The 18628-nt window shown below is 41.7% G+C and overlaps 1 protein-coding gene across 1 annotated transcript in view; it reads left to right on the top strand.

Moving 5' to 3' along the window:
* The window catches only part of FAM117B (family with sequence similarity 117 member B), a 73228-nt gene that overhangs the window by 27361 nt on the left and 27239 nt on the right, over positions 1 to 18628 (top strand). Inside the window, exon 2 of the mRNA XM_049773216.1 lies at positions 6709 to 6860. Coding sequence (XP_049629173.1) covers positions 6709 to 6860 — 152 coding nt within the window. The remainder of the gene's footprint in view (positions 1 to 6708; positions 6861 to 18628) is intronic.

Genomic DNA, 18628 nt, shown 5'->3' with positions numbered 1-18628 from the left:
TCTCTCTTACTGCCTTTTACTGCACAGTGGTTGACTGTTTCACTTGAACAAAGCTCAATTTCGTTGTCTGGAAAGTGAGGTTACTCATGATAATCACCAAGATCTTGAAGAATCTGGAATCATACTAAGTATTGATAAAGATAATGAATTAAGTAATAAGTAAGCTCTACTTCAGAGTGTTAACTATGTCATTTATGTGAACTAACACATCTAAAGCAGTTCACATAATGCCTGGTCTGTATTATCACTCAGTCATCACCAGTTGTGTTTAGCTTTTCATTGTTTCTGTAGTTCTTGGTGCATTAGAACTATTTTATGAATGAAACAAATGCCAAGCAAAAGATTTTTCTTTATAGTTCTGGATGAGCTATCAGTTATCACTTGAATTGAAAAACTATTATTACTTGGACATAAAGAGACTTTTTACTTCTGCTTTTTTTGCATTGTTGTTCTTTTCTGCTTTTTGTTTTGATGGAGATTCGGTGAGCCTATGCGATAGCAGTGCACAGAAAGGTTTTGAAGTAGGAGTTGAGGTGTTTCTTGGATTTGGGTAGCTATTGATGGTAGATTATCTTTTTTGGTTTTTGTAGTCTTGGAAATTGACCCACAGGTGCTCTACCACTCCCAGTTGAAGACTTTCTAGAGGAATCAGCAAAACTGGTGTAGAATTTCAGTTCAGACACGTAAGGGAAGTTTGAAATGTTAACCGTAATTAGTCAAAGAAGGGAAAGGGATGTACATATAATCTTGGAGGAGACCGAGGCCTGTGCATAGGCTTAGCACATGCTGGAGTTCACTCACTCAGCACAGGAGGGATGGGATTTGTGCAGGCAGGAACATGAGGCTGGCGAGACCAGAGCATGAAGGGTCTTGCCACTGGCTCTTCCTCTGGGTTTCCTCGTAAAGAAGCCTTTGTTCCCACGGATGGGGAATCTGAGTCATGTTTGACTAGTGAGTTACCTTCCCATCTTTAAACTATTTTCAGTAGGCCTCAAATCCTTTGCTTGGCTTGCAATGGAATAATAACAAGTTCTAGGTACTCTCTACAGCAGACTGTGACTTACTCTTATTCTTAATTTTTATAGCTGTAATCTTTTTGCTTTTTGTGGGGGTTGGTGGAAACCCACAGCAGTGCTTAGTGATTACTCCTGGCTCTGTTCTCAGGGATCATTCCTGGCAGTGCTGCGGGACCATATGAGCTGTCAGGCATCGAACCAGGGTTGGCTGCATGTAACGCAGGGGTCTCAAACTCACGGCCCGCAGGCCGTTCATACAACATTTTGTGGCCCGCGACCAGCCTTCAAATATCGCAGTATTCACGATTATTCGGTAAAAATCGCAATAAAAATCATATTAGTAAGAAAAAAATCGCATTAAACATTCGCATACCTCGAGCAGTTCCATTTGAGATATGCAAATGTTTAATGCGATTTTTAGCGATTTTTTCTTACTAATGCGATCTTTTATTCCGAATATTCAGTAAGCGAATAATTGTGAATACTTTGCGTCTAGCACAGACGTCATTTCCGCTGCTCCTGCGCGCTGTCCCTTGCATTATCAGAGGCCTAAGGGAGAGAAGGGAGAGAAGTTTATTACAGAATTAGATTTTGTCATACCTTCATCATGACTTCATCAAAGCTTGCAGTGAAAGATTGATGATGAGCACAGAAATTTCAGAAAGTGGGAGACGCAGTATTTCTTCGTTGAGCACAGGGGCATCCCCACATGTCTTATTTGCTCAGAGAAAGTTGCAGTGCACAAGGAATACAACTTGAAACGCTATTATTCAACTAAACATGCTGAGGAATGTGCAAAATATCAAGGAAATGAGAGAGCCAAGCGGGTTGCCAGTCTTAAAGCATGTCTAATGAGGCAACAAGATTTCTTCAAGAAAGCAGCCAAAGAGAATGTTGCATCAGTCAAAGCTAGTTACATGGTTAATGAGATGATTGCTAAAGCAGGGAAACCATTCACAGAAGGAGAGTTTGTTAAAAAATGCATGTTACAGGCTGCAAGTATTATCTGTCCAGAAAAGAGATCAGTTTAGCAAAATCAGCCTTCCTGCCAATACTGTGGCAGAGTGCATTTCTGACATGTCAAGTGACATTTATCATCACCTGTGTGAGAAAGCCAAATATTTTGATGCATACTCAGTTGCTCTTGACAAGGGCACAGATATAACAGACACTGCACAGCTCACAATTTATGTCCGTGGTGTTGATTACAATTTTGAATTGACAGAGGAGCTGCTCACAATAATTCCAATGCATGGCCAGACCACCGCTAATGAGATATTTCGGCATCTGTGTGATGCCATTGAGAATGCAGGTTTGCCATGGAAGAGGTTTGTTGGAATAATAACCAATGGAGCTTCATAGATGACAGGGAGGAAAAATGGACTGGTGGCATTTGTTCAAAAAAAAAAAAAAACTTGAAGAGGAGGGTGTAGAGAAGGCCATTGCTCTTCACTGCATTATCCATCAGCAGGCCCTTTGCAAGTAAATGCCTGCCATGTGTCAGTGTGATGTCTGTTGTTGTGAAATGCATCAACCAAATCAGATTCAGGGGCTTAAAGCACAGGAGGTTCCATGCTTTTTTTAGAGGAAATGGAGTCAGAATATGGAGATGTGCTCTATTTCATCGAGGTACGAGGTACGTTGGCTTAGCAGGGGAAATGTCCTGAAAAGATTTTTTGAGTTGAGAGAAGAAGTAAAAACCTTCAAAAAAAAAAACAAAAAAAAACAAAAAAGGGGTCGGGTAGGTGGCGCTGGAGGTAAGGTGTCTGCCTTGCAAGCGCTAGCCAAGGAAGGACTGCGGTTCGATCCCCCGGCGTCCCATATGGTCCCCCCAAGCCAGGGGCGATTTCTGAGCACATAGCCAGGAGTAACCCCTGAGTGTCAAACGGGTGTGGCCCAAAAACCAAAAAAAAAAAAAAAAAAAAAAAAAAAACCTTCATGGAGAAGGATGGGAATGCTATTTCTGAGTGAGTGATCACAAATGGCTCATGGACTTAGCTTTTCTTGTTGACATCACACATAAGCTAAATGTACTAAACAAGATGTTACAAGGCCTGGGGCAGCTTATCAGTGCCGCCTATAACAACGTGAGAACATTCTCCACAAAACTTGTGTTATGGAAATCCCAGCTCTCTCAGACAAACCTTTGCCATTTCCCAGCATGCAAGGAACTTGTGGATGCAGGCATACCATTCAGTGGTGAGAAATATGTTGATGCTCTTTTTAAGCTAGAGAAGGAATTTGATCACAGATTTGCAGACTTCAAAAAGCACAGAGCCACTTTCCAAATTTTTGTGGACCCCTTTTCCTTTGATGTGCAAGATGCCCCCCCTGTGCTTCAAATGGAGCTTATTGACCTGCAATGCAACTCTGATCTCAAAATCAAGTTCAGGGAGATTAGTGGAAAAGCAGACATGCATGGGCAATTTTTTTTTTAATTTATTTTGGGTTTTTGGGCCACCCCCGGCATTGCTCAGGGGTTACTCCTGACTGTCTGCTCAGAAATAGCTCCTGGCAGGCACGGGGGACCATATGGGACACCGGGATTCAAACCAACCACCTTTGGTCCTGGATTGGCTGCTTGCAAGGCAAATGCCTCTGTGCTATCTCTCCGGGCCCGCATGGGCAATTTTTGAGAGAATTGCCCCCCCAGCTTCCCTGAGCTTTCCCGAATGTTCAAGCGCACCATGTGCCTTTTGGGAGCACATATTTGTGTGAAAAGTTATTCTCCACATTGAACTTCAATAAGTCAAAGTACAGTTCTAGACTTAATGATGATCATCTTCCAGCCACACTGAGGGTCTCAACTACTTCCTCTCTAAAGCCAAATGTGGTTCAGATTTGTGAGAAGAAGCACTGTCAAGTCTCTGGCAGCAAGGAATAGGCAAAAGATGCCATGTTCAGAAGAACTGTTCATGATCTTCACTTAATGTTCTATTCATATTCAGAAGAAATAATTAAAGCTGTTAATAATGACGTTTGAAGACTTTTATTGTGAAATCCCTTATGCGGCCTGCCTCACTTCGACTTTGCCTCCTGTGCGGCCCCCAGGTAAATTGAGTTTGAGACCCCGATTAAGGCAGATGCCCGCCCTTCTTTGTTATCACGCTGGCTCCATACAGTTGTATTCTTTACAGCAGCTTGTGAGTTACTTTTTATTTTCAGGGCTTAGCTATGGTTCCCAAACTCTTAGTAAATGTTTAAATGAATGGTTGTGTGAAGGAACTTGAGAAGAAAAAGAAATGTTTACTTGGGCGGGAGGTCACACCGTGTTATTCCTGGCTCTGCATTCAGACTTTGCTCCTGGCAAGCACAGGGGACCATATGGGATGCCAATCCATCCTGGATCGGCTGCATGCAAGGCAAACACCCTACCGCTGTGCTGTCTGTTTGACCCATTTATTGTTTTATAAGTGACTGTGTCACTTTCTTATTGATTTAATTTATTATAAAGAATCTAACACTGTGAGGAGGCCTGGATGAAAAGTCAACTCTAAGATAATTAAAAATACTTAAATGCAACCAGTCCCATTAGTAAGATCTGTGGTGAGTGCGTGATGGGTGACTGAATCAGCAAGTGCCAGAAATTTTCTAGAGGTGCAGGAGTGATAGTACAGCGGTAGGGTGTTTACCTTGCACGCAGCTGACCTGGGATGGACCCGGTTTGATCCTTTGTATCCCATATGGTCCCCCAGCCTGCCAAGAGCGATTTCTAAATGCAGAGCCAGGAGTAACCTCTGAGCACTGCTGGGTGTGGCCCAAAATAAAAAAAACAAAACAGAGTTCCTAGAGATGTTATTATAATGAATGCACCACTTACGAAGTCATGTGTGTTCCTGCTCTACTCTCCCCTCCGGAACTGAGAAAAATCTGTGACTCTCCAAAAAGAGATTATTTTCTTAGAGGAAGATTCATGGAAATGTTTCTTGCTCGTCACCCCTTGGTTTATGATATGGGTACATGCCTCTCCAGTTGATAGATGTGAGCTACATTTATTTTCTGTTTATGACATGGAAACAACTGTGAAGAAATGGTTCGTCTTTGTAGCAATTAGGCATTGTTTTAGTGAGATAATCGTGCGGTTTTAAAAGAAAATTATGTATCTGAGGCCTGTCTAGGAAGCAGCACTTTGTTTCAGCAGCAACACAGCTGCTGACAACAATGATTGAATTTGCGATGTGGGTCACACGGACAGAAATTGTGTATACTCACAATTCTGCAAGACACTGATTAAGACATTTGTTACACAAATAAATAGAAGAGAGCTGTCTAAAAAGAAAAGATTTTATGTGTTCTTAAGAGCAAGGAATGATATAGAATGATGACATAATAAAACCATATGTGTGTATGTTTATATTACTATTTTAGTTTTATTTAATCTTTAGAGTTTATATGTACTAAGCCTTCTTGTTACTGATCAAGACAAAAGAGTTGTTGGGGTATTTGTATTATGTCATTTCTATATCATGTCCTACTACCTTTTTTTTTTTTTTTTTTGGTTTTTTGGCCATACCCATTTGACGCTCAGGGGTTACTCCTGGCTATGCGCTCAGAAATCGCCCCTGGCTTGGGGAGACCATATGGGACACCGGGGGATCGAACCACAGTCCGTCTGCTTGCAAGGCAGACATCTTACCTCTAGCGCCACCTTCCTGGCCCCCTACTACCTCTTTTTTAAAAATTATTTTTTGCTTACATGTAAATACATACCAGCTTAAAATAAGGCTTATTTTTGCATGCTATAGCTCATCTAGCCAAGTTAATATGTTTCCTTTGGGACCACACCCAGGGTAGTCAGTCTTTTTTTTTTTTTTTTTTTTTTTGGTTTTTTGGGCCACACCCAGTAATGCTCAGGGGTTACTCCTGGCTATGCGCTCAGAAGTCGCTCCTGGCTTGGGGGACCATATGGGACACCGGGGATCGAACCGCGGTCCCTCCAAGGCTAGCGCAGGCAAGGCAGGCACCTTACCTCTTGCGCCACCGCCCGGCCCCCCCCCTTTTTTTTTTTTTGTTTTTGTTTTTGTTTTTGTTTTTGGTAGTCAGTCTTATCCCTGGCTCTTTGATCATGGATCAGTTGTGATGTTGCACAAGGAATGGATAGGATGCTGGGTATTTAGCTGTAGATGCTGTGTGCAAGGCAAGTGCCCTTTGTTATGTTTTTTTTTTGTTGGTTTGTTTTTGTCTTTTGGTTCACATCCTGTGGTACTCAGAGCTTAACTACTGTCACTGTGCTCAGGGATCACTCCTTGCCATGCCCAAGCGACTGTACATGGTGTCAGGGATTGAACGTGGGTCAGTGACATGCAAAGCAAGCGCCTTACTCACTGTACTATCTTTCTGGCCCGAAATAATGTTGTTGTTGTTTTTTTATAATGTATTTGTTGTAACAAAAATAAGATTTTGAATCGATCAACATGACATTTTGCCTTTATCTTTTGTTTTAACTGTCATATATTCTTTTTGTGGTTGTTGTGTTGTTTGGGGGGCATTCCTTGTGGTGCTTAGGGTTTACTCCTTGCTCTGTGCATATGGATCATTCTTTGCAGCACTCAGGGGGCATATATGGTGCCAGGGATAGACTCTGGGTTGTCTGTGTGCAAGTTAAACATCCTACTCATTGTAAAAAAACTTACTTTTTACTTTTCCTGCCTAATCTGTGTTTTTTAAATACATATATTTATCTTTGCTACAGGTGACAAAACCCGTCCACCTTCTTCGAGTCCATCGAGTATCATTCGCCGCACCTCCTCCCTGGATACCCTCGCTGCCCCCTACCTTGCAGGGCACTGGCCGCGTGACAGCCACGGCCAGGTTGCACCTTGCATGCGGGACAAAGCTACGCAGGTAGGTTGCTGGAGTTCTTCTCCAGAGAGTTTTACTTGGAACTATTTTGTTCATTATTTGTTCTACTTGGTGCTTGATCTTTTTTTCCGCACCTTGTGATGCTGGGGATTGAATTCAGGGCCTCACAGATGCAAGGTAAAAAACTCAACCACTATGGGGGAATACCCTCAGCCACTGACTTTATACCCTTCTTTTACCACTTATACCAATGACTCAGCCCTTCTGTGGTCAGATTCCTCTTTTGGGGAATGGGGGAGTAACCCCTCGAACCACACCCAGTGGTTCTCAGACCACTCCTGGCTTTGTGCTCAGGGACCATACCTGGCATGCTCAGAGGATCATAGGTGGTATCTGGGATTCGAACCAGATTGAGACTGCCACCATTGCAAGGCCAGTGCATTAATTTCTTTTATTATTATTAATTATAATTTCTTTAAGTAATGTGGTTACAAAAATGTTCATAATTGGGTTTTCATCATTGAATGTACATCACCCTTCACCAATGCAACTTTCCCACCACAATGTCCCCCATTCACCTCCTCTACCCCCAATTCTTCAAGCAGATATTGTATTTCTCTCACTATCATTGTCATGTTAGTTGTTAGTATAGCTATTTCTCTTAACTGTGCTCACGGCTCTTTGTGGTAAGCTTCATATCATGGGCTGGTCCTTCCAAACCTCATCTCTATTGTCTCTGGGTATTATTAACGTACTGTATTTTATTTTTCTTTACTTTTTTTTAGGGGGGGGGTTGGGGCCACACCTGGCAGCACTCAGGGGTTACTCCTGGCTCTCTGCTCAGAAGTCACTCCTAGTGGGAGTGCTAGAGTGTTAGGGTCACCGGCAAAACCTGCTAAATTGCAGACTTGATGCCAGTTGTTTTTGACTCTGTGTTTTTAACAGAAATTCTGAGGCACATGGATAACTTTTTGTTTTAAAATTTAAATTTTTGTTTTGGGCCCACATACAATGGCACTGAGGGATTACTCCTAGCTCTGTGATCACTGAATCACTCCTGCTGGGATTAGGGGACGCTGTAGGATGCCAGGGATTGAACCTAGGTTGGCTGCATGGCAAGGCAAACGCCCTCTGTGCTGTGCTATTGCTCTAGCCCCGATTTTAAAATTTCAAAAACATTTCACGTGTTTACTAACTTTATTTAAACATCATGTTTTACAAGTTGTTCATAATGCAGTTGTTTTGAGCATTTACTGTTCCAGAACCAATTCCAGCATCAGTATCAACTTCTCTCCATCTTTGTCCCTAGTTTCCTACCCCGGAAGCCTGCCCCTTTATTTTGTTAAAGCCTGCCCTTTTAGAAGGCACAAAATACTTATATTGTTACAATATACTGCTTGTTTACATTATTTGTTACAACAAAATAACTAGCAGTTATCAAAAAATATTTCAGTAAAAGAGAATTTGTGAACATTGTTATATTCTCACATGAGATCATTCAAGTCATTGTCTGATGGTTTTTTGAGCTGTTGTTACTAGAAGAGCCTTCATTACTGTTTTCATTTATTGTGCTTACTTGGCTTCTCTGCTACTCTTCCATCTAATTTGCTGTGGTCTTACTGGGCTGTCAGTATTGTGGAATTTGGAGATGTCTTGCAGCCTCCATATACAGCTGTGTACTCCAGGAACTCCAAGATCTGCAGAACCAGGACAATTCTAGGCCCGTCCCCACAATCCCCACCTCTCAGGGTGCTGCAGCATCTTCAGCCACAAGACTCATCCTTCGTGGGTTTCAGTGGCTTGGCCATGTGCATCTCTTCTGAGATGAGTCACCAGAACTATGAAGTTGGGCTGTTGTTTATGAGGCTGCCGCTGTGGGATGGAGGTGTGGCTGTTGGGACTTGTGGCAGTACAGGAATACAGTACAGCTGGGGGTAAGCTGTCCTCCCCCATTCTATAAAGACCCCAGAGTTTTCAGCCCTAAATTGGTGTACCTGAAAGTTTTTTCTGTAGAGATTAGTCACAAAGTAGTGAAGTTGGACCATCTCCATAGTAGTAACTAGGAGGTGCGGGTGTGGCTCCAGGGCCTTCAGCAGGGCAGGATTTCTGCCCTCTCCTCTCCTCTCCTCCTCTCCTGAGGGTGCTCCAAGATTTCTGCCCAAAGACCCATGTATCTGTGAGTTTTATTGTCTTGACTTACATATAAAAGTGTTTTTCACTACTTTATTTTACTTTATTTATTTATTTATTTATTTATTTATTTATTTATTTATTTATTTTTGGTTTTTGGGCCACACCTGGCAGCGCTCAGGGGTTACTCCTGGCTTTGCACTTAGAAATTGCTCCTGGCAAGCACAGAGACCATATGAGATGCCGGGAATCAAACCCAGGTCCATTCAGGGTTGCCCACGTGCAAGGGAAACACCCTATTGCTGTGCTGTTTCTCTGTCCCCTCCCCATTTTTATTTTTTTGGTTTTGGTTTTGGTTTTTAGGCTATACCCAGTGGCGCTCGGGCTATTCCTGGCTCTGCGCTCAGAAATTATTTCTGGCAGGTTCGAGGAACCATATGGGATGCTGGAGATACAACTCATCCACCCTGGGTCAGCCATGTGCAAATTAAAACATCTTAGTGCTATGCTATCACTCCAGCCTGTTTTTTTACCACTTTTTTTTTTTTTATAATTTAGACAAGAACAGTATTTTTACTACATTAATATAAGTGCATACCACTGGTGACTCACACTTGAATGTGGCTTAATTAGCACAATTTTGTTTTGTTTTGTTGGCCACACCCAGCAGTGCTTAACGCTTATTACTGACTCTGTTCTCAGGGATTACTCTGGTCATGGCTTAGGGGGATCATGTAGTGCTGGGAATTGATCCCCAGTCATGTGTGCAAGGCAAAGCATACACCATACCTGTTATACTATCTGGAGTTAATTATTATTACTATTTTTTTGGTTTTGGGGCCACATCCAATGGTGCTCAGGGGTTACTCTTGGTTCTGTACTCATATATCCCTCCTGGTAGGGGCCAGAGTGATAGAACAATGGTAGGGCATTTTTGCCTTGCATGTGGCTGACCCTTGTCAACCATGGTTTGATTCCCAGCATCCTATATAGTCCCCTGACCCTGCCAGGGGTGATTTCTGAGCTCAGAGCCAAGAGTAACCCCTGAGTGCTACTGGTGTGGCCCAAAACCAAACAAACAAAATAATTCCTGGCAGTGATTTCTCAGGGAAACCATATGGGATGGCAGGGATCAAACCTGGGTTGGAGGAATCTTATGGGATGGCAGGAATCAAACCTGGATGACCTGCATATAAAGCAAACAGTCTACCTGCTGTGCTATAGCTTCGGTCCCTAGAATTAATTATTTTTAATAGGAGGGTTTGCTTTACATACCAGCCAGCCGTGTGTAATTTTTTTTTTTTTTTTTTTGGTTTTTGGGCCACACCGGCGGTGTTCAGGGGTTACTTCTGGCTCCATGCTCAGAAATTGCTCCTGGCAGGCATGGGGGACCATATGGGACACCGGGATTCAAACCAACTACCTTTGGTCCTGGATCGGCTGCTTGCAAGGCAAACACCACTGTGCTATCTCTCCGGGCCCCAGCCGTATATTTTTATGCTAAAAAAATTTTGCATTGATGGGTATCAGGGATTATGTTAACTTGTTGATACTTTTTATACATGTAAATATTTTAGCAGACTCTGGAAACAATTGAATACTTTTATATTAATTTTTTTATTATAAAGGACTTTAAGAGATCTTTTGAATCTACTTTCTCATTTTACAAATAGGAAGTTTAGTCCTAAACCACATAACCAGTTGTTGTCACCGGATCTTAGATCTTAATTTTTTCATCTTACGTTTATGTTACAATTAAAATGAATATTAGAATATCAAAATTAAATATTAAATTAAAATGAATATTAGAGTATTAAAATAATACCATTGACTGTTCTTCATACTCTTACCTTAGATTAAAACCATGGGCACAAGAACTGTATCTGGCCTTTTCTGTATTTTCATCATTACACTTGTATACTTGACAAAAAATATCTAAGGAATTTGGGAGAAGGGACATTGCAGAGAACAGTTGAAGTTTTATAATAGTGAAGAATAAAAATCAGGGCCAGAGATATAGCATGGAAGTAAGGCTTTTGCCTTGCATGCAGAAGGATGTTAGTTCGAATTCCGGCATCCCATATGGTCCCCCCAGCCTGCCAGGATTGATTTCTGAGCATAGAGCCAGGAGTAACCCCTGAGAGCTGCTGAGTGTGACCCAAACACCAAAAAAAAAAAAAAAAAAAAAAAAGAGAGAGATACATTTCAGTTTAGAGGTATTTTTTTTCTCTTTTATTTCTTTGTGGGGTGCTCTTTGGAGGGCAGTTCCTCCTCGATTTTTGTGGCCAACCAGGCTGGTAACCATTGTAAGGGCCTGAGTCTGTGATGTTGTTTAGTAATTCGTGCCATGTTAAGGGAACCCTGGGCTATCCTGACCGTGCTGGGGGTGGGGGTTCTCTGGAGACGAGTTTGTTAGGCTTGTGGGACCAGGCAGTTCTGGGACTAGAACTTGAGTGTGCCTGAATCACTCTTTTCTCCTGGTCCCTCAATTTTGAGTCTTCCATCACTGATGGCTACTTGGTCCCAGCATTTTCTAAAATTGTCCCTTTACTGAGCCTAGGAAATACACTTTGCAGTGGTTTGGGACTTGCATACTAATTTTCCAAATTTTAGGTGTTACCAGTGACTTTTTTGTCTTCTGTATTTTTAACACTCTTGAAACTGAATCCCATTGTTAGGGAAGAGGCTTGCTTTTAAAATTACCTTGAAGTTTTTATTCCAGGAGTAGCTGTGCAAACCAAAACTCAAATAGTTTGTACTCATTGAAAGAAAAGAATCTTTTCAGAAACTTTGACCTTGAAGCTGAAGAGTTCTGCATTTACACTAAATCTGTAAGTTTTCCTGAACTTATGAGGCCGTGCATTGTGAAACATGGATATCGTCACTACCTGCTTTATCGGTTTTTGATATTTTACATTGATTTCCTTCCCTTTATGCTGTCATTTCGCAACTGGGTGTTACCCACATGTGGTTGCAGTTGCTGCTACATTTGGTTCTTATCTTCATCGGAGGGGTTACATCTTGGGAGTTGAGGTGCTTTCTAGGGGCCGCGCATGGGGCTTTCGTACACTTGATTGCGGTGCTCTGGAAATGTCTTAGGTTGTTGCAGTCTCAGGATTGCTGGCCTTGCACTAGGACAGATAGGATGGTACCGGAAGTCACACAGGCAAATGCTTTGCCACCAATCTGCCTCCCAGGCCCCCTTTTGGGCTTTTTGCTTACTCCATGCATCATGTTTAAATTAGTGTGGGTGTGTTTCCTTGAACAGTCCTACAACCTCCTTTATTTCCTCTGCAGTTTCAGGTTGAGTGATTTCAGATATTTTGCTTCTCTCCATGAAAATATGCATTCTTACAGGCCATTGGGAACTGCTGATCTGTGAAAGTAGTTCAGTAAGTTTATTCCGAAGCAATTGTGACTTAACTCGGACTATATATAGTGAGTTAAAATTCTAGGCTCCCAACTATCATCAAAGTGCCCCTCAGATTGGGACTAAGCCCAGTGCTCTAGCCCAGTGTTTCTCAAGTGGGTCACAGATGGAGGTTGTGTAAATGTGAGGGGAGGGAACAGGACATCACTTAAGACTGTTAAGCCACTGTTAGGTAGGACAGGGTTGAGTCCAGGAAGGAAACAAGGATGAAGCGGGCATTGTTGGTAAAAGTTTGAGGACCACTTCTCTCACTTACTGTTGGCCAGTAGAGGTGGTGCGACCTATGAATTCATTGCCTAAAAGACAAGATTGACTGTTTATGTTTTGAATTTTTGTGCAAAGCCTCATTCTGCCCTGTCTCCTACCTGTTTCCTGTCATCCAGCATCCAAGTTCATTTTTTTTTTTTTGGTCTTGTTTTTGGTTTTGGGACACACTCAGGGGTTACTCCTGGCTCTTCGCTCAGAAATTACTCCTGACAGGCTTGGGAGACCATAAGGATGCCGGGGTGTGCTGCATGCAAGGCAAATGCCCTCCCAGCTGTGCTATTGCTCCGGCCCCCCATGTTCATTTAATAGACAATTTATTGCTCTCCAAAACTGATTGACAAATTTATATATCTAGTGTAATTATGGTGCATTGCCATGAATTTAATATGCCTAATTTTCATATCAAGTTAGGGGGAGAAAAATAGAAGGTTGGATTGTTAGCATTTTTTCCAGCATTCTTTACCATTAGGCTCTTTTACTTTATAGTTGCCAAATTATGTGCATATATGTGAGTACATGATTTATGATAGATGACTGGTTTTTTTCTGCATAAAATTTAATTTTGCTTTGAAAAATCCTGAGTACATTTTTGGGCCTTCTAGTTTTTTTAGTTCTTGGGCCACACCCAGCGGTGCTCAGGGGTGACTCCTGGCTGTCTGCTCAGAAATAGCTCCTGGCAGGCACGGGGGGGGGGGGGGGGGGGGAACGACCATATGGGACACCGGGATTTGAACCAACCACCTTTGGTTCTGGATCAGCTGCTTGCAAGGCAAACGCCGCTGTGCTATCTCTCTGGGCCCGCCTTCTAGTTTTTTGACTTTCCTATTTTCCTTTTAGATGTTGGAGTTTGGTCATTTTTTTTTCACCCCTTCATATATATTGGCTTGAAGTTGTGATCCAAGAACAAAAATTTTGTAAGGTATTATGTTTGTAAAGCCTCATGCAGTTAAAGCTTGGAAAATAAGAGGCTAAATTCATGTTGAACTATTGACAATAACTATTTACATGTTAACAAATAATGTTTATATTAAAGATTGCTTTTCACTTTAGATACACTCTCAGATCTGTAGTTTAAAAAACAACTATTGGCAGCACTAAAACTGTTCAGAAAGCACTGGAGAAGTAGAGACACTTTGAGAGTTGGTGGCACTGAGGCTCTGAGGACTCAGCTGCACTGAGATTGCTGCTCCTTGCTCTGTGTTCAGTGATCACTCCTGGTGGTGTGGGGGATTGAACTCTACGGTGGGCCGTGTGCAAGGCAAGTGCTTTAACCCTTGAACTAGTCCCTAGCTCAGTAGATTTGCTTTCATAACATTTTGGACTTGATGACTAATTAATTCTTGGCATTTTTAATTTGTCCACTGGTTTAAAGTGGAACCCATTTTTTGCTTCTTTGATTTTTGCCCCATTTTTTTTTTCTGTCCTTCAAACAGAACCATATAATTTGAACCATCTTGTTCCTCCTCACAAATTGAGGGGAATAATGGAGGGTACCAAGACCAGACAGTCATATGAACATTAAGTAGAAGTAAAAAAATGATCAGACTTAAACACCAAATCCGAAGCCAACGATAACAGAATTGATACCCAATCTACAACATGCTAGACACAGAGGGAACCACTTATACTAGCAACCCGGAGGGTAAAGGAGGGAGAGATATGGATGCATGCTGGGAACAGGGGTGGAGGGAGGACAACATTGATGGTGGGAATGCCTGATTCAATGTCGCTGTGTACCTAAAAAATTACTGTGAAAGATTTGTAATCCACTTTGGTCAAAATAAAAATAAAAAAAAATACACCTGGGAATTTAAAAAAAAAAGTGGAACATTCTATTAAGAGGAAAGGACAGTGTTAGACCCTCTGAGACTTGCATCTCCTGACTTCAGTTACTTCTTCAAAAACTTTGTCTTTGCTAGGATTTTAAGAGGATCTAAACTTTTATTTGCTTTTCCCATTGGTTCTTTTATGTTTTCACATTAGAGATCAGATTTCCCCATGCTGGTGACTCCATTATGTTGGTTTTAAAACGGGCCAATCTGTTTTATCAAAAATGGAGCCTGGCATTGTCTTGCTGTCCTTTAAAGAATTTCTTGGTTCTGTAACTGATTTCCCTATCATAAATAATTTTTTTGGGGGGGTCACACCCAGCAGCGCTCGGGTTACTACTGGCTCCACGCTCAGAAATTGTTCTTGGCAGGCTCGGGGGATCATATGGGATGCCAGGATTCAAACCAATGACCTTCTGCATGAAAGGCAAATGCCTTACCTCCATGCTATCTCTCCGGCCCCTATCATAAATCAGTTTGAAAATATATTCCAGTTCTCAATGAATTTGCAGAATCCTGCATACTTATTCATTGATGTTTTCTTTTTTCTTTTTCTTTTTTTTTTTTTTTTTTTGGTTTTTGTTTTTGGGTCACAGCTGTCAGCACTCAGGGGATCCTCCTGGCTCCAGGCTCAGAAATTGCTCCTGGCAGGTTCGGGGGACCATATGGGATGACCTGCATGCGAGGCAAACACACTACCTCCATGCTATCTCTCTGCCCCCCCCCTTTTTAAAAAAAAAAAAAAAGAAAGAAAGAAAACAAAATTGGATTGCTTTCCTATATTTTGCCTGGGTAACATTCTCTAATACTTTAATCCCCTCCTCCATTCATCAAGGCTTTTCCTGTGCTTACAGTTCTGAGTTGAAAGCCTCTCTTTCTCTCTCTCTTTTTTTTTTTTTTGTGTGTGTGGGGGGGTTGTTTTTGGGCCACACCTGGCAGCATTCAGGGGTTATTCCAGGCTCTGTGCTCAGAAATCACTCCTGGGAGGCTCAGGGGACTGTATGGAATGCCAGGTATCAAACCCAGGTCAGCCACATTCAAATCAAACGCCCTATCACTCTGGACCCGAAAGCCTCTCTCTCTCTCTCTCTCTCTCTCTCTCACTATCTCTCTCTCTCTCTCTCTCTCTCTCTCTCTCTCTCTCTCTCTCTCTCTCTCTCCTCTCTCTCTCTCCTCTCTCTCTCTCTCTCTCTCTCTCTCTCTCTCTCTCTCTCTCTCTCTCTCTCTCTCTCTCTCTCTCTCTCTCTCTCTCTCTCTCCTCACTCTCTCTCTCTCTCTCTCTCTCTCTCTCTCTCTCTCTCTCTCTCTCTCTCTCTCTCTCTCTCTCTCTCTCTCTCTCTCTCTCTCTCTCTCTTCTCTCTCTCTCTCTCTCTCTCTCTCTCTCTCTCTCTCTCTCTCTTCTCTCTCTCTCTCTCTCTCTCTCTCTCTCTCTCTCTCTCTGTCTCTCTCTCTCTCTCTCTATCTCTCTCTCTCTCTCTCTCTCTCTCTCTCTCTCTCTCTCTCTCTCTCTCTCTCTCTCTCTCTCTCTCTCTCTCTCTCTCTCTCTCTCTCTCTCTCTCTCTCTCTCTCTCTCTCTCGTTTTTGGGTCACATCCGGCGGTGCTCAGGGGTTACTCCTGGCTATCTGCTCAGAAATAGCTCCTGGCAGGCACGGGGGACCATATGGGACACCAGGATTCGAACCAACCACCTTAGGTCCTGGATCGGCTGCTTGCAAGGCAAACGCCACTGTGCTATCTCTCCGGGCCCGTCGAAAGCCTCTCTTAAGGGTTGTCTACAACATGGTATCACAACTGGCTGTTTATTTTCCTTTTTCTACAAGGTAAAACTCTTTGAGAATAACTGTATTTCCACAGAGTCCTCCAGTGAATCTAGTGCTTGACTCCATAATAGATACTTAATGGCATTCCACTACACAGATCAAGGTTGAATAAAATGGAAACATGTAATTAATAAAACTCAATTTTACTTCCTATGAACATTATGCCAATGTTCAGGGTTTAAGGTCTAACTGAATTACCAAATTTGATAACCTTGCTATTTTTTGTGTAAATTTTATTTTTGTTTTTGGGCCACACCTGGCTGTGCTCAGGGCTTACTCCTGTCTTTGTGCTCAGAGGAGATCATTTAGGGTGCTGGGGATTGAACTTGGATTGGCCAGGACCCCTGAAGGCTGCATTTGTTGATGGATTTGCTGGGGATCAAAACATGACTCTGCCACATCGTCGTGACTACTGTGCTGCATGGCTGGCCCTGCTCTCTGTGTTCATTGAGACATCCTGCCTCTAGTAGCTTTTGATCTGGAAGGTCCCCTCAGCTAGTCTTTCTTCATGACATTGATGTATTTTAAGAGTGCAAACCATTATTTCTGCTGAATTGTCACGATTTTTGTTCATCGCTTTGCTTTTTCACAATGAGATTCACACTGATAGACTTTCAGAGAGTTGCTCTCTGCACATCAGTGTCATGCTAGCAATAATGATGCAATAGCAATGATATGAGTTCTGATCCATGAATTTCTTTAATAACTAATGAGTAATGTGTAGGAAAGACTTGGAACTAATAGCACATGGCCCAGATTATTTCATCCTTCGTTTAAACATTTATTGATTTCTTTTGCTTAAACTAGAAAATAGTAATGTATAATGATGGTTTTCCAATAGTCATATTTTTGTATTAAACTATTTTTATGAAGTTATGATAAGTAGATTTTCATAAAATATTAACATCACTTGATTCTTTTTTATACTTCTAGGTTTTCCTTAAGAAAGTATCCCCTGAGCACCGCGGGGTGTGGCCCAAAAACCAAAAAAAAGAAAGTATACAACTATACCAAAAAAGTTTAGTATTATAGCTATCTTTATATATAGCATTTTAGATTATTAGCTACGTCCAATAATCTTTGTGCTTACCTATGTGTATGTTTTGTACTTCCTGAAAAGTTTTTCAGATAACATACTTTATAGGGCCCTTAACCTATATTTCCTTTGTGTGTGTGTGTGTGTTTATTTTTTGTGTGTATTTTTTTATTTGTTTGTTTTGGGCCACACTCAGCTGTGTTCTGGGGCTTCTCCTGGCTCTGTGCTCAGAAATTGCTCCTGGCAGGCATGGGGGACCATATGGGATGTCAGAGATTGAACCTGGGTCGGTCCCGGATTTGTATGCAAGGCTAATGCCCAATTGCTCCAATAACTCCGGCCCCCTTCAACCTATATTTTCTAAGGATAAATACCCTGAATCACCACAGTAGTATTAGCTTACTCGAAATAGTAACAGTTTCATATCATGCAACATTCAGTTCTTGTTAATGTTTCTCTAACATATAAAATAATTTTAAGGGGTTGAAGAGGTAATATAACAAGAAGGGTAATTGCTTTGCACATAGCTGACTCAGGTTTGATTCCTGATACCTCATATGATCTAATGAATCCCAAGAGTGATCTCTAAGTACTGAGCCAGGAGTAAGCCCTAAGCACCACTGGGTATAGCTCCCAAATCATAAATAAATTAATCGTGTGAGATTCCTGCATTGTGCTTAGGCTGTCATTAGTCCCTTTCAATAAAACAGCTTATCCTTGGTGTTAATAATATTTTATGCTACAATCTTTAGTACATACTGTACAATAGCCACTTGTTTGGTTTTTTTTTTTTTTTTGTAGCGGGTCTCTGGAATACCATTGATGCTCCACTTGATTACTTAATTATCTTTTTTTTTTTTTACTTAATGGTGTTAGTATCCATGGATGTGCCTTATCTAAGCATGTTATTTCCCTGCTTGTTGTGAATATATAAGTAGGAATCCCCCCTTATAATATAGCATATTCTATGTATACTTCTGCAATCTTGTTTTCATTTAAGGACATCACTTTATCCTTATAGACTGTCTCTTATTATCAGTGATTTTTCATTTCTTAACATATCTAGATTAGTTTTTTGGTTTTTTTGGTTTTGATTTTTTTGTTTGTTTTTTTGGTTTTTTTTTTTTTTTTTTGCTTTGTTTTGTTTTTGGTTTTTGGGCCACACTCAGCAGTACTCAGGGGTTATTTCTGACTCTACACTCAGAAATCACACCAGGCAGGCTTGGGAACCATATGAAATGCTGGGAATCAAACCCTGGTCGGCCGCATGCAAAGCAAATACCCTCCCCACTGTGCT

Source organism: Suncus etruscus, chromosome 5, assembly GCF_024139225.1.
Source record: "Suncus etruscus isolate mSunEtr1 chromosome 5, mSunEtr1.pri.cur, whole genome shotgun sequence".
In the NCBI taxonomy this organism is placed as follows: Eukaryota; Metazoa; Chordata; class Mammalia; order Eulipotyphla; family Soricidae; genus Suncus; species Suncus etruscus.
The sequence above is the reverse complement of the archived record's forward strand: the minus strand, read 5'-3'. Positions and strand labels throughout refer to the sequence as shown.